Source organism: Mustela lutreola, chromosome 1 (assembly GCF_030435805.1).
Source record: "Mustela lutreola isolate mMusLut2 chromosome 1, mMusLut2.pri, whole genome shotgun sequence".
NCBI lineage: Eukaryota > Metazoa > Chordata > Mammalia > Carnivora > Mustelidae > Mustela > Mustela lutreola.
In genome coordinates, this window is record NC_081290.1 from 105,923,413 (window position 1) to 105,949,212 (window position 25,800).

The 25,800-nt window shown below is 36.9% G+C and overlaps 1 protein-coding gene across 4 annotated transcripts in view; it reads left to right on the forward strand.

Moving 5' to 3' along the window:
• The window catches only part of MANBA (mannosidase beta), a 122,839-nt gene that overhangs the window by 63,087 nt on the left and 33,952 nt on the right, over positions 1-25,800 (forward strand). For all 4 annotated transcript variants that reach the window (XM_059172008.1, XM_059172023.1, XM_059172032.1 and 1 more), the window contains 4 exons: positions 9,369-9,520; positions 11,712-11,829; positions 13,486-13,572; positions 17,052-17,219. In XM_059172008.1, the coding sequence (XP_059027991.1) occupies positions 9,369-9,520; positions 11,712-11,829; positions 13,486-13,572; positions 17,052-17,219 (525 nt within the window). The remainder of the gene's footprint in view (positions 1-9,368; positions 9,521-11,711; positions 11,830-13,485; positions 13,573-17,051; positions 17,220-25,800) is intronic.

A 25,800-nucleotide genomic window follows, 5' to 3' on the forward strand; every position in this document is an offset into this window, starting at 1 on the left:
CTTGTTCTAAACCAGTGGATCAAGTAATGTCTATGTTCACGATCATGTAGGCATTTTCTTTGATTTTGCTACTTTCAGAAGGCATACTTTTCACCCCAGAGGCATTTGTAAATTCTTGGAGTGGTTCTCAAAGAAACAAAGGCATGGGTACTACTGCATTTTTTGGAATTTAATGAGAAGTGGGATTTTCTATGAATCTCTGTCAGACTTAACTTTCTGTCTAATACTTCCCCCCAAATATTTGCATATTTTGGGCTTCATTTGAAAAAAATGAAATTTAATAAATTAAAATTAATAAAAAGTGTTCCTCTGTCAACTATGTAAGGATAGATTAACAAATCTGGCTTTATTCTTTATAAAGCATATACACACAAAGAAGATCAGTTTTGACAAAGTTCTTGACATTGTTAGAAGTTAAGGCTCAACATAACAAATATTATTCATTTCTATAATGAACCGATATATGGAAATGTCATTTACTTTTTTCCAAAAACACTAATATAATTGAGTACATGAATCTGTTACTTTTCCTTTTTTTTTTTTTTTTTTTAAGATTTTATTTATTTGACAGAGAGAGCACGAGCAGGGAGAATGGCCGGCAGTGGGGGAGAAAGAAGCAGGCTCCTTGCTGAGCAGGGATCCCGATGCGGGGCCTTGATCCCAAAACCCTGGGATCATGACCTGAGCCGATGGCAGGTGCTTAACTGACTGAGCGAACTAGGGGTCCACTTCTCCTTTTTTCTATTCTTTTATTTTACTTAAAAATGGTATGACTGTTCATATGAAGTTAAATAAAGGAAAGTGTCTGCATTTCTTTTCTGGATATTATCATTATTCATTTCATTTCATTATTATTACTGAAAATAATTTTGTCATAGAGAAGAGGGGATTTGTTAAACAGTGATTCTGTCTATTCTGTCAGATAAGGGAATGCACCTCTGGCCACAAAGATACCAGGCAACTGTGTGGGTGTAAACTTGAAGATGTCACCTTCTGGTTGCGCTTGCTGCATGTTGCTAGGGCTTGTGTGGTCCTGCACAGGCCTGTGTGAGGACAGCTCTTTGTGGAAACCCAGCACATGTTTTCTCAGTGCTTCTGCCTGTTAAAGCACTTTTAGAGCAGACAGAAATGTGTTTGCTTGTCTCTAAAAACACTGTAATGTAATGTAAATGAAATGACTCATGTTTTTGGAAATTCATGAAAATTATTTGAAAAGTAAAAAAAGTAGTAAAAAAGTAGTTCAGGTAACATTTGTCAATATTTGGAAATAAGATTTTTTTAAGAAGAAAATTACTAGTATCTAGTGATACTATGACAGCATTTTATTTTTTTTAAGATTTATTTATTTGAGAGAAAGAGAGAGAGCATGAGCAGGGCAGAGGGAGGGGGGGAGAAGCAGACTCCCCACTGTGCAGGGAGCCCCGGGCTCGATCTCACCCCCCTGAGATCATGACCTGAGCCGAAACCAAGAGTCAGACGTTCAACCCACTGAGCCACCCTGGCGCCCCAACTATGGCAGCCTTTTTAGTATTTGATTGCAAACAGCTGAGAGGCGATATGCAGTTTATGACTCAATGATTCATTACATCATCATCTGGTCTGCCAGAGAAAGAAATTTGAGAAGCACAGTGTTATCAGTCACATACCTCTTAAGCCCTTTAGTTAAGATATTCCTGGGCGCCTGGGTGGCTCAGTGGGTTAAGCCGCTGCCTTCGGCTCAGGTCATGATCTCAGGGTCCTGGGATCGAGTCCCGCATCGGGCTCTCTGCTCATCAGGGAGCCTGCTTCCTCCTCTCTCTCTCTCTGCCTGCCTTTAAAAAGAAAAAAAAAAAAAAAAAAAAAAGATATTCCTAACTCTTAGTCTAAAAAATGTGTTCAGTTCTGTACTTTGAGTTAGTCCTTCTATTTCAAAAATGTAATCATTAAAGCTAATTTAAAAACTTACCTGGTGAGTTGCCAGTGGAATCTTCAACTGTAGATAGACAAGTTTGCAAATTAAAAAGTTTTAAATGCAAACTGCTTGGCTTACACATTTAGGTTCTTAGGTATTTTTTTCTACTTTTAGACAATATTTTTTTGAGTTCTTTAATATAGTTTTGATCTTGTAATTCCCTCTCGATGTAAATATATTTTACTCAGGGAACTTTTCAAAAAACCTCTTTCAAAGCTCATTATTTCCTTGGAAGTAAAATACCTGTTGTAGAAGAAGGCTTTTATATTAACCTATCAGGACTCCCAGAGGACATGGGGAGTTACTGTCATAGATCCAGCCTTTAACCTGTCGGGGAATGTCCAAAGGGAAAGGTGCCTGGTAATTCCTGCTTCACCTCTGAGGACTCTCAGGTGCTTTAGGGTTTACTTTGACCTGGGCCATAAAATTGTTACTGCAGGAGTGGAAGATAGTGATAGCTGCTTTTCATGAGAAAAAAAAATTTTTTTAAAGATTTTATTTATTTATTAGACAGACAGATATCACAAGCAGGCAGAGAGGCAGACGGGGTGGGGGTGGGGGAGTAGACTCCCTGATGAGCAGAGAGCCCCATGTGGGGCTCGATCCCAGGACCCTGAGATCATGACCTGAGCCAAAGGCAGAGGCTTAACCCACTGAGCTATCCAGGCACCCCTTCATGAGAAAATTTAAACAGAAAAGAGAAAATTGGGGCAGATGAGTTTTATCATTAATACTGTTTGTAGCATTAATTGGTATAAAGAAGTAAGTGAGTTCTGTTTTCTAGATTAGTGATTCTCAGTTTTTTTTGGACTCACAATCACTTTACATTCATAAAAATTATTGAGAACCCCAATGTACCTTTGTTTATGTGGGCAAATTTTAAAACTGAGGATTAAATATTTACTCATTTCAAATCACAGTACCAAATCCATGACATGTTAATGTGTGAGTTATTTTATGAAGAATAAATATATTTATAAAACAGAAAATGTAGTGAGAATAATGACATTATTTTACATGTTTACAAGTCTCTTTAATGTGTTGCTTAATGGAGGATGGCTGGATGTTCATCGGCTTCTGCATTTAATTTGCAACATGTTGTTTTCATTGAAACATGCGAAGAAAAAATGATCTTACATAGGTATGTAGATGGAAAAGAGAGGAGTCCTTTAGTAGCCTTTTCAAATGATCGAGGCCGTTCTTTGGTACTGCAGGAGAACTTAAGCAGTGGTGGTTTCTTAAAGGTTAGTTGCAAAGTGGAATCTGAAGCCATTTTAAAAAACTTTGTACTCTGTTACATTAAAATCTGTTGGTGTATCTTCCACTTTTAATGGATTTTTAAAATTATTATTTTTTTTACTGAGACATAGTTGACAGCATTACATTAGTTCCAGGTATACAGCATAGTAATTTGACAACTGTGTAACTTATGCTGTGCTTACAAGTTCAGCTCCTACCTGTCACCCTACAATGTTACTACAACACTACCTGACTCTATTCTCTGTATTCTCTGTATTACCATGCCTTACTCATTCTTAATGGATCTTTTATGTGATATCATAACGTAGTGCATTGGTTATTGGAAAAATATTGGTGTCTTAAGATATCCAGATGTTTCCAAATACTGAAACATTCCATTATATAATATCACATACACATTTGTTAATATCACACTGATGTTACTGAGAAGTCTTTAAGTATTGGGAAGCTCTCGAGCTCATGGGAGTAGATATAAGTTTTCCTAAATCCTAATTTTTACCTGTAAGTTTGAGTTTTATCCTTGTCCACAATACTTTCACTTATCTTCCTTGAAGTGACAAGGCTCACCTCATTCATTTTCAAGAAATGTCTGCCAGATAGCCAAGTCTGAATAACCATAGTTTGTCTGGCAGTTCTTTCCAGTGAATATGAAGTTTCACAAACCAGATGACTAATTCAGTTTACAACTCAAGCAGTGGCCCAGATGCTTTTCCTCAAGAAATCTATTTTGTGGGACTTCATCTGTATTTCCCATTCTATCATTTTTTCATCACACAGACTGTTATAACGATGTCTGCTCAAGGTTAGGGTTTAATAGAATTAGTAATTTTTACTGCTTTACCAAGGACATTCTTAAGTGAAACTGACTTTTTTTTTCCTGCTGATGCTTGAAGGTGAAGGATACAGTGACAGTTAGCACAGTTGGGATCTACTGCCTTGATTTTTGTGGAGGTGCCAGGAATTGTTACCCACCACTGCCTTTGTAACATCGGGGCAAATGTTGTTAACACACTTGTTGCTAACCTTGAGATTCAAAGAAACTATTCAGTACGTTGAATATTTCAGCATTTCTTGTATTCTGTTGCCAGAGATTTACATAAAAGAAATCTTTGATGATTCATTCTGCTTATTAACAGACAAATAAAAGCAAACAGTGAGTCCATCATTCTGGAGATTCATCCATTTCTCAGGCAAACAGTGATACTTCAGATGAGAGATCAGCTCAGTATCCTGTTGCAGCTAAATCTTTAATTGGATGACTTACTGTATCATTGCCAAGTGACAATGCTGTGATTTCATTTTTTGACTTTTTATCTAGTAGGCATTCAGCAATGTCAACTGTAAAACTCTGTCATCTAATATGTGTGCTTCTCATAATGAATTGTTGAACACTACATCAAAAACTAATGATATACTATATGTTGACTAACTGAATATAAAATGTGTGTGTGTGTGTGTGTGTGTGTGTGTGTGTGTGTGTGTGAATGCTTTTCCAGCTATGTAACATAATGAGTCCTGTAACATGCTCCAGTGACTTTTTCATTTCTGGTTTGAAAGCATTGTAATATAATATAAAATAATATATTAGAGCATAATAAACAATGTTTGCCTTTTAAAGAGCTTATCTTGTCTAAAATCTTCCATTCTTTTTTCTTTATATGAAAAATGATGGGTCTCAAAATGATACTGCAATTTAACTGGCACCATAAGTATTGTTTTTCAAATGTTACATTGCATAAGGCACAGTAAGATAAATTATTAACAGTTATAAAGTTGAGGGAAATATGGATTTCATCACAATTTCATTACTTATTTGTAATTTTACCCAATTTCTTTGGAGTAGGTTCTTCCCTTCCATGAATCAGCAAACTCTAATAATGTTGGACACCTGGGTGCCTCACTTGTTAAGCATTCAACTCTTGATGCCATTGCAGGTCTTGATCTCAAGGTTGTGAGTTCAAGCCCTGCATTGGGCTCCACAGTGGCTGTGGAGCCTACTTTAAAAAAATAAAAGAGAGAGAGAAAGAAAACTTCTGATATGTCAATTTCATTTTTTTTTCCAGCATTTTTTAAATGGAGACAATATAGGTGTAGGTTGAGAATGTTAGTCTTGTAGTTGCAACTCAAACTTAAGAAAAAGCATATTTGAAATACTTCTTTAGAATAAAAAATACTGAACTGTAAAATGAATTTCAATTAAAATTAACATTCATTTTCATTTGAAAACTTAAAAATAACCACTGTGAAACAAGTTAACAAATGGTACCTAATTCTTTTGTGTTTCTGTGTAGGTTGCAAGGGAAACTTTGAGATTCAAAAGGAGCATTTATTGAATGACAGTGAGGTTATAGAGATTATAGCAGGAATAACCAGACACACTACAAAGAACACAGTAGAAGCTGAGAACAAACTGAGTTAATATCTGAAAACTCACCCCTTTAAATACTAAACCTCTACCGTAGAAGTAGAACACACCAGAATATGCAAGCATGCATTCCATTAGCCAAAAAAGTGATGTCATCACACATCATGTAATTTCTGGAAAGGCCATACATTCAGAAGAGTGAGAGAGTGAAAAAGGCAAATAATATTTTATTTTATTTTTTATTTAAAGATTTTATTTATTTATTTGACAGAGAGAGATCACAAGCAGACAGAGAGGCAGGCAGAGAGGGAGATAGAGGGAAGCAGGCCCCCTGCTGAGCAGAGAGCCCGATGCGGGACTCAATCCCAGGACCCTGAGATCATGACCTGAGCCGAAGGCAGCGGCTTAACCCACTGAGCCACCCAGGCGCCCGGCAAATAATATTTTAGCTTTACTACAGAAATAGTTTCGAACACAAGGATCTCCTACAGGATTCCAAGGGGTCCCATGTAGTCCCCAGCCATACTTAAAGAACTGCTGTTCTAGATATTTGAATCTACCCCTCAAAGTGTTTTCAAAGTGTCTGTGAAAATCGCCTTACATTTTTTACATTTGCAACCCTAAAGCAGGTATAGTAATTCCATGTCAAGATCCTCCTCAACCAAGCCTTATTCTGTGTCTTCTCATAAAGTTAATTCATATCTTTTTGTCATGTCAGAGTAATAAGAGCAAGGGTAAGAAAATAGAAGAACGGTGAGCACTTTTATTTCATAGAATAAGGTGATTAATTCATTTATTTATTTTAATTAGAGAAGAAAAGCATAATCTTGGTTCAAGGCGAGGCTTCATTGGTGTACAACCACTTCCTCATTCCTTGATCCAGTTTATGACTGAAAGGAATGAAGATTTGGATAAAAACCTCAGTCTTCTCTATCTGGAGTCTTGCTGCTCATGCTTAAGTGCTTCCGCTTAACCTGGCTAGAGTGTCCCAGGGACAAAGGTCTCAGCTTCTTCTCACTCAGTGGTTATAATATTGGAGTGTGTGCTCCTATTCTGTCTTCCACTTGGAACACCACTTACATCTCTAGAGCTCTCTCAAACATTGAGTTTAATGTGATGATTAGTTGGGATTAAATTGTCCGTTAAACGAAATGATTTTACACTAATGTGCTATTAAGATTGGTAAGTTGTTAAATTGTGAAATACTCTGTGCTATATGTCTTTTTTTTATTAATTAATTTATTTTCAGAAAAACAGTATTCATTATTTTTTCACCACACCCAGTGCTCCATGCAATCCGTGCCCTCTGTAATACCCACCACCTAGTACCCCAAACTCCCACCCACCCACCACTTCAGACCCCTCAGATTGTTTTTCAGAGTCCATAGTCTCTCATGATTCACCTCCCCTTCCAATTTACCCCAACTCCCTTCTCCTCTCTCATACCCCTTGTCCTCCATGATATTTGTTATGCTCCACAAATAAGTGAAACCATATGATAATTAACTCTCTCTACTTGACTTATTTCACTCAGCATAATCTCTTCCAGTCCCATCCATGTTGCTACAAAAGTTGGGTATTCATCCTTTCTGATGGAGGCATAATACTCCGTAGTATATATGGACCACATCTTCCTTACCCATTCATCTGTTGAAGGGCATCTTGGTTCTTTCCATAGTTTGGCGACCATGGCCATTACTGCTTTAAACATTGGGGTACAGATGGCCCTTCTTTTCACAACATCTGTATCTTTGGGGTAAATACCCAGGAGTGCAATTGCAGAGTCATAGGGAAGTTCTATTTTTAATTTCTTGAGGAATCTCCACATTGTTTTCCAAAGAGGCTGCACCAACTTGCATTCCCACCAACAGTGTAAGAGGGTTCCCCTTTCTCCACATCCCTCCAACACATGTTGTTTCCTGTTTTGTTAATTTTGGCCATTCTAACTGGTGTAAGGTGATTTCTCAATGTGGTTTTAGTTTGAATCTCCCTGAGGGCTAATGATGATGAACATTTTTTCATGTGTCTGCTAGCCATTTGTATGTCTTGATTGGAGAAGTGTCTGTTCATATCTTCTGCCCATTATTTGATATGTTTGCCTGTTCCATGTGTGTTGAGTTTGAGGAGTTCATTATAGATCCTGGATATCAACCTTTTGTCTGTACTGTCATTTGCAAATATCTTCTCCCATTCCGTGGGTTGCCTCTTTGTTTTCTTGACTGTTTCCTTTGCTGTGCAGAAGCTTTTGATTTTGATGAAGTCCCCAAAGTTTATTTTCTCTTTTGTTTCCTTTGCCTTTGGAGACATATCTTGAAAGAAGTTGCTGTGGCTGATATCGAAGAGATTACTGCCTATGTTCTCCTCTAGGATTCTGATGGATTCCTGTCTCATGTTGAGGTCTTTTATCCATTTTGAGTTTATCTTTGTGTACGGTGTAAGAGAATGGTTGAGTTTCATTCTTCTACTTATAGCTGTCCAGTTTCCCCAGCACCATTTATTGAAGAGATTGTCTTTTTTCCACTGTATATTTTTTCCTGTTTTGTCGAAGATTAATTGACCATAAAGTTGAGGGTCTATATCTGGGCTCTCTACTCTGTTCCACTGGTCTATGTGTCTGTTTTTATGCCAGTACCATGCTGTCTTGGTGATCACAGCTTTGTAATAAAGCTTGAAATCAGGTAACGTGATGCTCCCAGCTTTATTTTTGTTTTTCAACATTTCCTTAGCGATTCGGGGTCTTCCATACAAATTTTTGGATTATTTACTCCAGCTCTTTGAAGAATACCGGTGGAATTTTGATCAGAATGGCATTAAAAGTATAGATTGCTCTAGGCAGTATAGACATTTTAACAATGTTTATTCTTCCAATCCAAGAGCATGGAATGGTCTTCCATCTTTTTGTATCTTCTTCAATTTCTTTCATGAGTGCTATATGTCTTTGATTCTAAGATGCGTATTTTGGCACATGTTAACACTAAAATTAGAGTGTGTTTTCTATTCAGGATGCGTAGTTTAACTGGTGGGATTTCCCCTGATTTTGTGAAATAGTATAAGTTTTTGTTCTAACTTTGAAATGTTATCTTCAAATATATGTATATATATATTTTTATAAAAGAGATTATTTATTTATTTGAGTGGGGGGACAGAGCAGGTTAGAGAATCCCAAGCAGTCTCCATGCTGAGCTTAACCTGGGGCTCGATTTCACAACCCTGAGATCATGACCTGAACTGAAATTGAGAGTCAGATGCTTAACCAACTGAGCCACCCAAGCACCCTTCAAAATAGAAGAATGGTGAGCATTCAAATATATTTCTTTTGATGGAATTACAAATGCCTGTTTCATAAGGAAGACTAGAATATATTTCCTCTTTAATAGTTTCTATATTTTATATCTATTAAAAGATAGAATCTGGCAATAATTATATATATATTCTGAAATATGCACTTCTACATTAAGTGCTTCATAGCAAGTAGGAAATTAACATTAAATATGTTCATGTAAATTGTTCAGAAATTTGCTTTCCTTTTTAAAAATAAAATCTCTTGTGGGCGCCTGGGTGGCTTAGTGGGTTAGGCCTCTGCCTTCGGCTCAGGTCGTGGTTTCAGGGTTCTGGGATTAAGCCCCACATCATGCTCTGCTCAGAGGGAAGCCTGCTTCCCCCCACCTCCAGCCCCCGCCTACCTCTCTTCCTACTTGGGAACTCTGTCTGTCAAATAAATAAAATTAAAAAAAAAAATCTCTTGTTTATGTTTTAAATTTGATATTCATTGTTTAATTTTGTTCATAAAAGGTTTATTTTAGGACAGTCGAACTTATAGAAGAGCCCATTGAAGGATCTCAAGGTCTGAGTTTCTATTTCAAAATTAATGGATTGCCCATATTTCTGAAAGGCTCGAACTGGATCCCAGCAGATTCATTCCAGGATCGAGTAACCTCTGACTTGTAAGTTATGATTTTTTTATTTCTTGTTTTTCTTTTTATTAAAAGCCCCCAAAGCTAAAGAATTACTCCTTTTTGTTTTCTTTGATTGCAGTAGAAGGAACTGAGAGGTAAGACAGAATTCTAGGATGATGGAAACTTTAGAATGGAAAGGATTTTTAAATCATACATTCCATTTTCACAAGCTATAGATAGTCTTAACAAGTCTTAACAGCTAAGTGACTTGAGACTGCTGAAACCATCCAATTTTTAGAAAACTATTATATATTTCCTCTGGAGGAACAAGAAAATGACTAATGCACATTTTGGATAGTTAGTCCCTGAAAAAAAATGATTAAATTTTTTTTTTAAATTTTTCAAAAAATACCTTAATTATTTCTGTGCATTCTTTTTTAAAAATGGAAACCCATATTTCCTTATTCATTCTAAGCTATTTGTATATTCCTTTACTTTTACCTTAGTAAAAGGAACCAAAAAAGCTTTACAGTTTTAAATCTAGAAGAAAATTTAAAGTGTTTATCTGAAGCTATGAGAATAACACTTCACAAGAGAATAATATTTCCTGTTTGTGATTACCAACTGTCTTTGTGATAGTAAAAACAAACTTTGGGAAGAGAAATAAACACAGTTAACTTATTTACATATGTATAAATATGCATTGTACCATATTATTTGGTGTTTAGAATTTGCCAAATGTTGTAGTAATTTGCTTTTACTTTAAACATATTGTCTTGAATTTCACATGAAAATGAAATTATTCTCCCAACATAGACACATAATTTGCTGCTTCTTTTCCTTTTCATCTCCTTGCTCCTCCCATTTGGCTGGTTTGGACAGTGACTGTTTAGTACAGCTGGGCCAACTAGTATACCTGTTGAAGCCCAACACTCTGGGTCCTTGGCCGGCCAGTGGTTGGGGGCTTCTTGGTTCCTCTCTGGGCTCTGTTCTGGAGATGCAAAGTAGATGTTCTTAGAGAGGCTATACATTTTCTTGTGGGTAATGTGAATAGGAATTGGAAGAGTCAGAATGGAGATTTAATTGACTAGAGAAAGAGGAATAGCTGGTACCCACGATGGTTTGACATGATCTTTTAACTTTATCATGGTGTAAAAATGATACATATTCTGTAGAAATTATATTTTGAATTTTGATCTTGTCCTGGGCTAACAACGGTACAGAATTCCTTTGTGATGCTGGGCAGAGGCAAAAGCCGCAGCCTCCCAGTCAGCCACGCTAGACTGAGGGTCAGCAACTGATATGGTCATAACCATTCTGTACCCATATACCCATTCTGTGTTTTACTTTCAGTATAGTATTCAGTCCATTCCATGAGATATCAATACTTTATTATAAAGTAGACTATGTGGTAGATGATTTTGTCTAACTGCAGGCTAATGTAAGTGTTCTGAGCACATCTAAGGTAGGTGAGGCTAAGGTGGGATGTTCGGAAGGTTTAGCTGTGTTAAATGCATTTTTGACTTACAATATTTTCAATTTCCAATGGGCCAATTGGAATATAATCCCGCCGTAAATTGAGGAAATTCTGTACTAGACTGGAGGAATTGAAAAAAGGAAATAAGAGTAAGCTGGGTACTACTATGCAAACTTTGGTTTTTGTCTTAAAATTTGAAATGGTTGTATAAAATCACCTCATACTTCCTAAGGTTTACAACATTTTTTTCTATAAGAATAACTAATAAATAATTTAGTTTGAAAAGCAGTATGATAACAGTGTGAATTTAGAGGGCAGAGAAAAGATATAACCTACAATTTTTCCAGGTTTGTTTATGTGGTTGCAGTTAATATTTATATAATTTTGTCTCACTTTCTTCACCTAGCGTTATATCCAAACCATAATTTTAGAACATGTTTTTCTAAAAGAGTTTTGAAACATATTTATCAACACCATGTGTGTTTTTTTGTGTAAAGATTTTATTTATTTTTTTATTTGACTTGAGGGAGAACACAAGCAGGGTGAGTGGTAGGCAGAGGGAGACAGAGAAGCAGGCTCCCCGCTGAGCAAAGAACCCGATGCGGGCCTCCAACCCAGGACCCCGGGATTGTGACCTGAGCCAAAGGCAGACGCTTAACCGATTGAGCCACCCAGGTGGCCCCCACCATGTGTTTTTAAAATCTTTTTTTAAACATCCCCAGATTTTCATATTAACACTTATTTTTACAATTTCTTCTATAGGTTACGGCTCCTTCTGCAGTCTGCTGTGGATGCTAACATGAATACTCTCCGGGTTTGGGGAGGAGGAATTTATGAGCAGGATGAATTCTATAGACTCTGTGATGAACTAGGAATAATGGTGGGTAGTTGACAGCATTTTATTGATTGATATGTTACTATAGCCTCACTTTGAGTACCTGTGTTCTGAGTGAGTGCTATGGCTTGTTCCTTCTTTTCTCAGAGCCAGCACTGATATTCTGGTTTTTTTTTGCAAAGGAATAAATGGCATCTTGCAAACCCAGAACCATAGTTGATGGTAAATATCATAATTATTTAATTATTTTTAAGTAGTAGGCATTCTGTATTTGTAATTTTCTTTTTGATATAAGGGTATGCATAAACAATTTAAAAATTTTAAATTGAAGAAGATTTAACAAGATCTAGAGAGAAGAAAAATAGTAAAATTCAGTGAAGAAAAGCTATACATAATATTGCTACCAAGTACTCCAGGCGTGTTTTGCATTCGTGAGGGTTAAGCACAGAAAATAAAATCTTTTAGTTCTGGTATTATAGTTCTAAAATATAAAGCACTCCATAGAAGAATAGTAATTACAATATTGGCAGTCCCGATGGTCATGATAGTGTCACAGTGTTCTATAATACTTACTGAGGATCGGGCATTGTTCTCAGTGCTCTGCTTCTGTTATTTTCTTTCATCTTCGTGCCCATCCTATGAAGTAGTTACTGCTGTTCTCCATCCCCATTTTATCAGTAAGGAAATGGACAAGTGGAAGAGAGGTGAAATAACCTTCTCAAATCCACACAGTGTATGTGGTGGCACCAAGATTCTGACTCAGTCTACTGATTTGGGGCCTGGGCCCTTAAGCACTGCGTAATAACAGCCTCTCTAGAAATGAACTTACGTGGGGTACCTGGGCGGCTCCATTGGTTAAGCGTCTGCCTTTGGCTTAGGTCATGATCCCAGGGTCATGAGATTGAGCCCTGCGTCATTCAGAGCCTGCCTGGGATTCTCTCTTTCTCCCTCTGTGCCACCCCCCGCCCCACACTCGCACACACAGTCTGTCTCTCAAGAAAGAGAGAGGTAAAGAAAGAGATAAAAAAGAACTTAATGTGGTTTCATCAAAAAATGTCCATGTAGTAATCCTTTGGCCATGAAAAGTTAGTTCTTTTTTTTTTTTTTTAATATTTTATTTATTTATTTGACAGAGAGAGAGAGGATCACAAGTAGACAGAGAAGCAGGCAGAGAGAGGGGGGAAGCAGGCTCCCTGCTGAGCATAGAACCTGATGCAGGGCTCGATCCTATGACCCTGAGATCATGACCTGAGCCGAAGGCAGAGGCTTAACCCACTGAGCCACCCAGGCGCCCCCAAAATTAGTTCTTTTATAAACAATCTGGCCCATCTCTCAACAGCAAATTCCCAGTGAAAATTAAAGTATTGCGAGTGAGGAGGAGCTGGGGGAAGGTTCTTTTCAAATTTCATGTTCCCCTCAACACACTCACTGTTTCCTTCTTTGAATTCCCTTTCCTTCTCTTTCTTTTCTCCCTACTTAACATTTTCTTCTCTTGGGTTCCCCCCACAGTTTTATGCTGTTCTGGAAGGTCGTGAGGTCTATATGAGAGCCTCTCCCACTGCCTTAAAATGGTTACACTCAGCAGGCTAATTTGTTTTTTCATTTGCCTGAAAGATAATTCCCCAGAGTTCAAAATGAAGAATTTCTTTCTGTGTAATAAAGTCTATGGAAGTTCTTTACTGCTCTTTATTGGTTTGATAGGTATGGCAGGATTTTATGTTCGCCTGTGCCCTTTATCCAACCAATCAGGACTTCCTGAATTCGGTGAGAGCAGAAGTTGCTTACCAGGTATGTCATTACCATTCCAAGAAGAAGGATAATGCTTTTGTTTCATTTGTCTTTCGTTAAACCTCTCCTCATTTTTTATTTTTGTGTGTGTTTTTGTTCTCCTTACTAAATCCCATGAAAATCAGTCAGATAATTGACTTCCTAGGTGATTCCACCCAGTCTCATGGCTTTAACACCACCTATATGCTGATGACTTTCAGATTTATCCCCAGTTCTGACATGTCTGCTGGATTCCTTGTTCTTATATCCAGCTGCCTACTTGGAGCCTCTTCTGGGAGGTTTCATAGTCATCTCCAGTGTAACATATCTGAACCAAACTTGCATTACCATCTCCCAACCTGCTTTCCCTGCAGTTTCCCCCAACTTGAGAAATGGCAAAGCCAGTCTTTGTGTTTCTCAGGTCAAAAATTTAAAGTGATTCTTGACTCCTTGATTTCTTTTGCATACCATATGTACACACTTCTATTTATAGATCTGTAAGTGCAAGGAAGTGATTGCAACCTAGCTGTGTCCATCAAAAGGACTAGGACAACCTAATAATATGGTATATCCTTCTATTGAAATAATTCTTCCCATTAAGAGAAGGGGCTCTTAGACAAATGGCCAATTCTAGGTCTGGGGCAGGAAGTGTAATAGATGACCCTGGAATAGTTGGACTTAGAGATACCAACGACACTATCAAAGATATGTTAAAAAAAACTTTGATGAGAGTCTCACAAACCAAAAATGGGACAATTTGAAACTCAATAAGGATGTCAGTGGATTGAAATCCATCAAGCAAGTTAAAATCCGTGATTTTGTTGTTACAATGTCTGGGGATGTACATTTGCATGGAAAACCAAAAGAAATGGAAGGAAGTGATTACTGTAAGTGATTACTTGTAAAATACAAGATAGTGGTTACTGTTGGGAGCAGGAAAGGACTATAATTAGAAAGGAGTATATGAGGGCTTCTGGGGTTATCTTTCTTGATCTGGGTGGTGATTACGAGGGTGATTGTGTTATAGTAATTTAGTATGTCATAATTTTTTTATATCTATGTTTTTAAATTTTTTAAAAGATTTTATTTATTTATTTGACAGACAGAGATCACAAGTAGGCAGAGAGATAGGCAGAGAGGGGGGGGGGGGAAGCAGGCTCCCCGCCAAGCAGGAGACCGATGTGGGGCTCAATCTCAGGACCCTGAGATCATGACCTGAGCTAAAGGCAGAGGCTTTAACCCACTGAGCCAACCAGGCACCCCTGTGTTTTATTTTTTTAAAAAAGATTTAAAAAATACAAATGAATCATCTCTGGCTGAATCCTCCAGATAAAGACACCGGGCATTTCCTGTCTCTGCTGGTGTCCCTGGCCCCATCAAGCACCCTCTTCCGAACCACCTCTCTCGTTTTCTTCTGTCACGTCCTACCTTGAGCATGAATTTCTCGGTGGGGAGGGGCAGATCCTTTCTATATTTGCAAGTCTAGATCACAAAATTTGCCCTGTATGACCTATACCACACTTTGAATTACTTGTTCAATGTTTTGTTTCCCCTGCAAGTTTGTAATCTCCCTGCGGCCTCGGGGACTGTTCCTCTCTGTATCCGCACTACCGGGCCAGGTTTTTCATCAGGAGTATGAATGGATAGATGAGCTTAAAATATATTAATTATAGTTATGTAGGTTGCAGACATTTCAGTTTTTTAAACATTTTTTTCTCATATAAATAAATTATGGTGTCTATGTACCTACAATTCTTTTATGTATTATTAAACAGGAGAGCTTTTTATGAAGACTTTGTTAAAATTTTAAAGGAAAGCTTGTCAAAAATTCTAGGTCAGTTTGAAGGGTATGTGTAGCACAGAGTCACTGGAGCTTTCTGCCTCTTGAGTATTTGTGTTCTTCTTCTTTTTTTCTTTTTTTTTTAAATTTTATTTATTTATTTGAGGGAGAATGAGTGAGAGAGAGCATGAGAGAGGAGAAGGTCAGAGGGAGAAGCAGATTCCCCAAAGAGCTGGGAGCCCGATGTGGGACTCGATCCTGGAAGTCGGGGATCATGACCTGAGCCGAAGGCAGTTGCTCAACCAACTGAGCCACCCAGGCGCCCAAGTATTTGTGTTCTTGTGCCAGTCAAACTTGGTAGTAGCCGTCACGTACCTGGGCATGCACAGAGACAAATAAAGGAAATAGTATTCATAAGGCTGGGTTAGAAAAACACAAGACTGTAATTTTTAAGAATGAGATAAATCCCTTTAATGCATGCATCCTTAATGGATCTCTGTGTCATGTAGGAGATACTTGGCATCTTGAAAGGAGGCCACAGTGAGAACATCAGCTGGGATCACTAATTATGATGAGTGATCATAGTGATCATTAGCTGGAATCACTCTAATTATGCATTTCATGGAAGAGAAGCTATAAATACCAATATGGTTATTTTGCTAAAATGGGTTCCAGAGGAGTTTTTCTTGATTATTGACTCACTGTGTTCTCCAAGAGATTTAACTGTCCTCTTCTGCCGGAGTCCATCTCCCAGTGTATCCGAAGAACTGGATCCTTCCACCTTTGTGTAGAGCCCAGGTCATGCAGGCTCAGTTCTTAGGGCTGCAGGATTTTCAGACAGATTCTCTAATTTCTTCTTCTATATTCAGATATATTCAGTAACTTACTTAACCTTAGTTGATTTCTCAGGACATGACACTGATAGTTATTTCTGGAGATACCCTCTTTTTTTTTTTTAAGATTTTTATTTATTTATTTGACAGAGATCACTAGTAGGCAGAGAGGCAGGCAGAGAGAGGAGTCCCTGCCCTATGCGGGACTCGATCCTAGAACCTTGAGATTGTGACCCGAGCCGAAGGCAGAGGCTTTAACCCACTGAGCCACCTAGGTGCCCTGGAGATATCCTCTTGATGTCCTCATCCTTTTTCCTTTAGAATATTTCACATATTTGTCTTTGACTTACAGAGTATCTCTGGGAACTCTCTTGGTTTGTAAAACCCTCTCTAGCTGTCCTTGCGGTTTTCTGATCTCAGTGGAGACCATGACAACCTCTCAGTCCCTCTTTCAGCAGAACTGGTTGTCCTCCCTCGTTTGTTTCTTCACACAAAACTCCATCTTGCTCTTGAGAAACTTCTCTGTAATGTAATGTCTGCTGCCCTTTGTATTTCTTAGAGCCTTTTCTTGTGGCAAGTCAGATAACAATGAGGTTGATTTATTTTTCTTTTTTTAATAAAAGGGATTATATTTTCTTCAGGTTTTATACAGTAAAGAAGAAGAATCCTATTTTACTGGTGTTTATAAAATCTAGGTAAAAAGAATCAGATTTCTTAACGTGTATTCCTGCAGGTAATGTTACAAGCCATTTTCTAATGAGTTTTCTGTACATAAGAATTTATGTGCAAAAATGCAATGACTATCATTTTATGAATCATTACAGCTCTGAGGCTTTTTTTTTCTTGTTGATTATTGCAAAATTGTTTCATGTTTTCTGAAATTTTAGATCAGGAGACTGAAATATCATCCCTCCATCATCATTTGGGGTGGAAATAATGAAAATGAAGCAGCACTGATGATGAATTGGTATAATATCCCTGCCAGAGAACTGCATACCTATATCAAGGACTATGTGGTACTGTATGTGAAGAATATTCGAAAGATTGTCTTGGCTGTAAGTAATGATTTCTCATGTAATAGAATTTAAGAACGTGTTTTGAAAATGAATCAGTTGGAATATTGATGTAGTATGTTTTTATACTCCTCCCCCCTTAAAATATTTTTATTTATTTATTTATTTGAGAGACGAGAGAGCATGAGAGGGGAGAAGGTCAGAGGGAGAAGCACACTCCCTGTGGAGCAGGGAGCCCTATTCAGGACTCAATCCTAGGACTCCAGGATCATGACCTGAGCTGAAGGCAGTTGCTTAACCAACTGAGCCACTCAGGAGCCCCTGTACCCTTTTTTAGAGCAACCTTCAGTAATACCATTTTTATACATTACATCCTGTAATGCTGCAGGATGTGAATGGATTTATGGGTTATGGGCTTCTTTGCAGATGAACTTAATCTGTGGAGCTCACCACACATACAACAATATGGTGTTTACATCTGCAGATTGTCATGTACTCTTTTCTGGAGCCCATCTATGGAACCCCAAATGTTGAGAATTTCTACTTTGGATGACTTATCCATATGCTACTTTTTCCTTCCTTCCCTCTCTCCTCCCTCCCTCTTTCTTTCTTCCTTCCTTCCTTGTTCTCAGTAAATATAATGAATTCTATGAATTACTTTCCTGATGACAGACTAGTTCTTGTATAAACTCTGTTTAGCTATAATGCTTTTTTCTTTTATTCTGTGCTAGATTTGATTTGCTAATATTTTGGTTAGAATTTGAAAATTTATGTTCATAAGCAAACTCAGTCTGTGGTAGGAATTGTAAACTCAAATGCCTAGAGGAGCCAAATTTGTTTTAAAAAATTAAGTAGAGTTGATGAGGTTCATAAAGAGAGAAGGGGGGACTATGGTAATAGCAAATGAATGCTGGGTCTCATTTATATTGAGTATTTTAAAAAATGATATCTAAACAAAATTTTTTGTGAAAACAAAGAGGTAACCCATGGAATGGGAGAAGATATTCGCAAATGACACTACAGACAAAGGGCTGATATCCAAGATCTATAAAGAACTCCTCAAACTCAACACAAACAAAACAGATAATCACATCAAAAAATGGGCAGAAGACATGAACAGACATTTCTCTAAAAAAGACATACAAATGGCTAACAGACACATGGAAAGTGTTCATAATCATTAGCCATTAGGGAGATTCAAATCAAAACCACATCGAGATACCACCTTACACCAGTTAGAATGGCCAAAATTAACAAGACAGTGAACAAGTGTTGGAGAGAATGTAGAGAAAAGAGAACCCTCTTATATGGTTGGTACGAATGCAAGTTAGTACAGCCACTTTGGAAAACAGTGTGGAGATTTCTTAAGAAATTAAAAATAGAGCTGCCCTATGACCCTGCAATTGCACTACTGGGTATTAACCCCAAAGATACAGATGTAGTGTAAAGAAGGGCCAACTGTACCCCAGTGTTCATAGCGGCAATGGCCACGGTCACCAAAGTGTGGAAAGAACCAAGATGCCCTTCAACAGATGAATGGATAAAGAAGATATGGTCCATATATACAATGGAGTATTATGCCTCCATCAGAAAGGATGAATACCCAACTTTTGAATCAACATGGATGGGACTGGAAGAGATTATGCTGAGTGAAATAAGTCAAGCAGAGAGAGTCAATTATCATTTGGTTTCACTTACTTGTGAAACATAAGGAATAACACGGAGGACACTGGGAAAATGGAGAGAAGTGAGTTGGGGGAAATCGGAGGGGGATACAAACCGTGAGAGACAAAACCCTCAGTTTGAGAAAGAAACTGAGGGTTTTGAGGGGGAAAGTGGGGGTGGGATGAACCTGGTGGTGGGTATTAAGGAGGGCATGTATTGCATAGAGAAGTGGGTGTAGTGCATAAACAATGAATTTTGGAACACTGAAATAAATAAATAAATAAATAAATAAATAAGCCTTTTTGTGAGACAGATTTAGCCTAGAGAACCCAGGTTGGTATGTGTGTATGTGCATATGCTGCCTGCACAGAATGAGTTAGGAGCCATTTGTTGTTGTTTTTATAGTCCAGGGACAATTTAAATAAAATACAGATTATTGGTTTTACTGAGACAAATTCACCCATAAAACATTCTGGGCCCAGTGCCTTTGTGGGAGCAGAAATGATCTTCTGCCTCATATATTTCATTTCTTCTGAAGTTATTATTAATTTGGGTTTATAATTCCTGGAACTATGGATATTTATATTTCCTAGGAACATAGCATTTCACCTAGAACTTAGAAGATTTCTGTGTAAATAAACATGCTTTGTAGATTAGACTATAAGTAGACAAGTTATATAGGCTGAGAGACTCCAGGATTGTCAGTGCAAATAATGTTTGAATGTGGAAGTTGCTCTTATTCTTGTGTGTGTGTGTGTGTGTGTGTCTGTGTGTGTGTGTGTGTCTGTGTATGTGTGTGTCTGTGAGTGTACATGTGCGTCCATTGTGGATGTCTGGAATTATCAGACATCTGGTAATTTCTGGAATTACCAGACAGTTTCCCTAGGCAGGGAGAAAAAGGCACAGAGCAGGCTCAACTGTTCTATGGATATTCCTTTTCTATTTTTCTTTCTTCCTATTTTCCTTCCTCCCTGCCCCTTCCCTTTCCTTCCTTCCTTCCTTTCCTTCCTCTCTTCCTTTCTTCCTTCCTCCATTCGTCCCTCCCCTCCCCTCCCCTTCCTTCCTTCTTTCCTTCCTTCCTTCCTTCCTAAGAGATATATAGACTCTTACTTTTTCTTTTCATTTTTTTGACTACCTTCACCTGTTTCACCTCCCACCTCACACCTCTGGCAACCATCAGTCTGTTCTCTTTCCATGAGCTTGTTTTTATTGTTTTTAGATTCCACATATAGGTGAGATCATACAATATTTGCTTTTCTCTGACATATTTCACTTAGTATAATGCCCTCAGAGTCCATCTGTGTTGTCACAAATGGCAAGATTTCATCCCCCCCCCCACCTTTTTTTAAGAGAGAAAGAGTGATCACAAGTGGGGAGGGGCAGAGGGAGAGGGAGAGAGAGAATTCCAAGCAGACTCCATACCCAGCATAGAGTCACATGCAGGGCTTGATACATTGGGCCCGAGATCATGACCTGACCTGAAATCAAAAGTTGGATACTCAGCTGACTGAGCCACCCAGGTGCTCCAAGATTTCATTCTTTATTTTGGCTGAGTCATACTCCATTTTGTGTGTGTGTGTGTGTGTGTGTGTGTGTGTGTGTATGCTACATTTTCTTTATCCATTCATCATCAATAAACATTTCGATTGTTATAGTATCTTGGTTATTATAAATAATGCCACAGTGAGTATGGGGGTGCATATATCTCTTTGAGTTAATGTTTTTTATTTTTTTCAGATAGCCACGACTAGAATTGCTTGATTACATGGTAGTTCTACATTTAATTTTTTAGGTATCCTCCATATTGTTTTCTTTAGTGACTATACCAACTTACGTTCCCATCAACAAAGCACAAGGGTTCCCTTTTCTCCACATCCTTGCTAACATTTGTTATCTCTTATCTTTTTGGTAATAGCCATCCTAACAGGTGTCAGATGATACATCATTGTGGTCTTGATTTGCATTTCCCTGATAATTAGTTGAGTACCTTTTCATGTACTAAGTGGCTATTTGTATGTCTTCTTTGGAAAAAATGTCTGTTTAGATCCCTGGCTCATTTCTTAATTGTTTGTTTTTTACTGTTGGGTTGAACAAATAAATTCTTTATATATTTTGGGTATTAACCCCTTAGCAGGCATATGATTGCAAGTATTTCCTCCCATTCAGTATGTTGCCTTTTTATTTTGTTGATGGTTTCCTTTGGTGTACAGAACCTTTTTAGTTTGAATGTAGTCCCACTTGTTCTTTTTTATTGCCTTTGCTTTTTGTGTCAAATCCAAAAAAATCAAGCCAAGACCAGTGTCAAGGAGCTTACCACCTATGTTTCCTTTTAGGAGTTTTGTGATTTTGGATCTTACATTCAAGTCTTTAATCCATTTTGCATTAACTCTTGTGTGTGGTTGAAGATGGTTATTCAATTTCATTCTCTTGCATGTGACTGTCCAGTTTTTCCGACACCATTTGCTGAAGAGACTATCCTTTCCCCATTGTATATTCTTGTCTCCTTTGTCATAAATTAATTGGCCATACATATATGAATTTATTTCTTGATTCTCTATTCTGATCTATGTGGCTGTTTTTATGCCAATACCATAATGTTTTAATTACTTTTGTTACATGTTTTGAAGTCAGAAAGCATGATGCCTCCAGATTTGTTCTTCTTTCTCAAGATTGCTTTGTATAGTTTTGGCTATACAGAGACTTTTGTGGTTCCATAAAAGTTTTTGGATTGTTCATTCTATTTTGTGAAAAATGTATTGTGGTTTTGATAGGCATTGCATTGAATCTGTAGATTGCTTTGGATAGTATGGACATTATAGTAGTATTAATTCTTCCAGTCTATGAGTACAGAGTATCTTTTCACTTATTTATGTCTTCTTCAGTGTCTTTTAACAAAGTCTTATAATTTTCAGTGTCTTTTCTTTTTTTAAGATTTTATTTATTTACTTGACTGAGAGAGAGACGGCAAGAGAGGGAACACAAGCGGGGGAAGTGGGAGAGGGAGAAGAAGGCTTCCCATTGAGCAGGGAGCCCAATGCGGGTCTCAATCCCAAGACCCTGGGATCATGACCCGAGCCAGAGGCAGACACTTAACCAACTGAGCCACCCAGGCACCCCAACTTTCAGTGTCTTATAATTTTTAATAATAATTTCTGTCTTTCACTTCCTTGGTAAAATTTATTCTTAGATATTTTTTATGCAGTTGTAAATAAGATTATTTTCTTAATTTCTCTTGCTAGTAATTATTAATACACAGAAATGCAACACATTTCCATATATTGATTTTGTAGCCTACAATTTACTGTATTTATGGTAAAAGGTTTTTGTGAAGTCTTAGAGTTTTCTCCATATAATATCATGTCATCGGCAAAGAGTGACAGCTTTACTTCTTCCTTTCCAGTTTGTATGCCTTTTATTTCTTTTTGTTGTCTAATTGTTCTAGCTAGGACTTCAGTGCTCTGTTGGGTGGAAGTTGACATCCTGATCTTGTTCCTGATCTTAGAAGTTTTGACTTTTTCACCATTCAGTATGATGTTAACTGTGGCCTTGTCCTATATGGCCTTTACTATGTTGAGGTATGTTTCCTCTGTAACCACTTTGTTGAGACTTTTTATAATAAATGGATGCTGAATTTTGTCAGACACTTGTTCTGCACTTGTTCACATGAGCATATGATTTTTATACTTCATTTTATTAATGTGGTATATCATGTTGATTGACTTGCCAGGGTTGAACCATCTTACATCCTTGGAATACATTCCACTTGATCATGATATATATATATATATATATATATATTTTTTTTTTTTTTTTTTTTTTTTTTTTACTTATATGAATTTGGTTTATTAGTATTTTGTTGAGAATTCTGCATCTGTGTTCATCAAGGATATTGGCCTGTAATTTTCTTCTGGTGACCCTATTTGGTTTTGGTATCAGGGTAATGGTTGTCTTATAAAATGAATTTGGAAGTTTTCCCTCCTCTTCTTTTTTTCACAAGAGTTTGAGAAGGACTCGTATTAGTTCTTTGAATATTTGGTAGAATTCACCAGTGAAATTGATCCTGGATTTTTGTTTGTTCAGAGATTTTTGACTATTGATTCAATCTCCTTACTAGTTAATTGGTCTGTTTACCTTTTCCATTTATTCATGATTCAGTCCTGGAAAGTTGTATGTTTTTAAGAATTTATCCATTTCTTCTAGGTTGCTCAATTTTTTTGTGTGTATAGTTGTTCATAGTAGTCTCTTAAAATTCTTTGTATTTTTTAGATATTATTTGTAATATATTTTTCATTTCTGATTTTGAGTCCTCTCTCTTTCTTTTCCTAAGCAAGTCTGGCTAAATTAGGTTTGTTGGTTTTGTTTATTTATTTATTTATTTATTTATTTAAAGGAACCAGTTCTTCATTTCAATGATCGTTTCTATTGTCTTTTAAGTCTCTATTCCATTTATTTCTGCTCTCGTCTTTGTTATTTCCTTCCTTCTGCTAACTTGGGGCCATGTTCTTCTTTTACTAGTTTAATAAGATGTTAAGTTAGGTTCTTTATTTGACATTTTTCGTCTTTCTTGAAATGGTCATTTATCTCTGATCTTTCCTCTTAAACTGCTTTTGCTGCATCTCATAAGTTTTGGTATGTTGTATTTTCCTTTTCATTTGTCAGGGTATTTTTCAATTTCTCTTTTGATTTCTTTGTTGATCCATTGTTTGTTCAGTAGCATATTCCTTAATCTTCATGTATTTGTGAATTTTCCAGTAATCTTCTTCTAATTGATTTCTAGTTCCATACCCGTGTGGTCCAAAAATATGCTCGAGTGATTTCAGTCTTCTTAAATTTGTTAGACTTGATTTATGGCCTAACTGGTGATCTCTCTCAGAGAGTGTTCCATGTGTACCTGAGAAGAATGTGTATTCTGTTGCTCTTGGATGGTATATACTGTGTCTGTCTGTAAAGTCTATTTGGTCTAATGTGTCATTTAAAATTCTGTAATTATAAACGCTAAAGCAGAACTTTATGTTGATTCATATGAATCAACATATGAATATGTTGATATGTGAAATAAGGAGAAAGGGAAAGGAAAGAGCTTCTTCCCAACTCCACCATAGAGCCCTTCCTTTATGGTGGTTCTTTTTCATCACTACTTTTTAATAAGCGTATTATACTAGTATTTGCTACATATAAATTATATGATAATATAAGTTAACTTTTTTTGATAGGGAGAGGAAGCAGCATTTGCTTTTGTACTAATGCCTTCGAAGGATAGAACTTTTAAAAACTTTAATGTTCAACGTGTGATTTAATCATCTGATTATCCTTATATTTTTTATCTCTAATTAGATATTTTATCTTATTTTATTTTTTTTTAAAGGTTTTATTTATGTATTTGACAGAGAGAAATCACAAGTAGATGGAGAGGCAGGCAGAGAGAGAGAGAGGGAAGCACCTGAGATCATGACCTGAGCCGAAGGCAGCGGCTTAACCCACTGAGCCACCCAGGCGCCCTCTAATTAGATATTTTAAATATTTGGGTATATCCTGAAGCAGTTTAAAAAGGGAAAAGAATAGTATGTGATTTTGGCACCCAAATATGTACAGTTTATGGTATTATTCATTTATGTGAAGACATTTCAGTGAGAATTTATGAAAAACTTAGGTTCAGATTTTTAGCTTATCTGATATGCTTAGTCATGTGTCAAGAAGAATTTTTCTATACACAACCTATGATGGTATAAGCTTTAATTAATATTTATAAAACATTTATAATCTTTTTACTCATAGTGTTGGTATTACATTTTTCATATCTGATGGATTTAAGAAATGGATTTTAATATTTGAGCATTTTCATTTCACAGTTCAGTGGTTAAGAGCTCATGATTCCAGGAGGATGAGAAGGAGACACATAGCCCCACAGTGATGCAAAGAGGTTAGAAAGTCACTTCCTAGAAACAGCTCTATATTATGGAAATGAGAACATGAATCTCAGTGAAATTTAACCATATCTTCCACACATGAGTTCTCTACCATTTACTGTAGTCCTATGAAGTAGGTACTGTTATTTCCCCCATTTTACAGAAGAGTCTGTTGAGGCTTAGATCTGTCCAAAAATAATAAGATTCTGATTTGAGATTTAAACTCAAGTCATTCTGACTGAATATCCTCTATTATTTCCTTTTTTTTCTCCTGCTATGCCTTTTATTCCCATGACCTATTCATTCCATAATGGGGACCCTGTATCTCCCACTCCCCTTTACCCATTTTGCCTAGCTGCTGACCCATTCACCTCTGACAACCATCAGTTTATTCTATGTATTTATAGGTCTGATTCTGCTTTTTGTTTGTCTATTCTTTTGTTTTTGTTTTAGATTCCACTTGTGAGTAAAATCATATAATATTTGTGTTTCTCAGTCTGAACTTATTTCACTTACCATAATATCCTCTAGGTGCATCCATCCTAGTCTTCAAGGTCCATCTCAAATGACACAATCTCATCTTTTTATGGCTGTGCCATATTCCATTATATATATAATGGAATATATATAATGGGATATATATAATGAAATGTGTGTGTGTGTGTGTGTGTGTATGCGCCACATCTTCCTTATCCATTTGTCTATTGATGGACACTTAGATTGCTTCAATATATTGATTGTTGTAAATAACGTTGCAATAAACACAGACGTACACGTGTCTTTTTGAATTAGTGTGTTCATTTTCTTTGTGTAAATACCTGTAGTAGAATTACTGGATTATATGGTATTTCTGTTTATAATTTTTCAAAACACTTCCATACTGTTTTCCACTGTGGCCGCACCAATTTGCATTCCTACCAACAGTGCACAAGGGTTTCCCTTTTTCCATATACTCACCAACACTTATTGTTTTTTGTGTTTTTGGTTTTAGCCATTCTGATAGGTATAAAGTGATTATTTTAATTTTGAATTGCATTTTCCTGATGACAAGT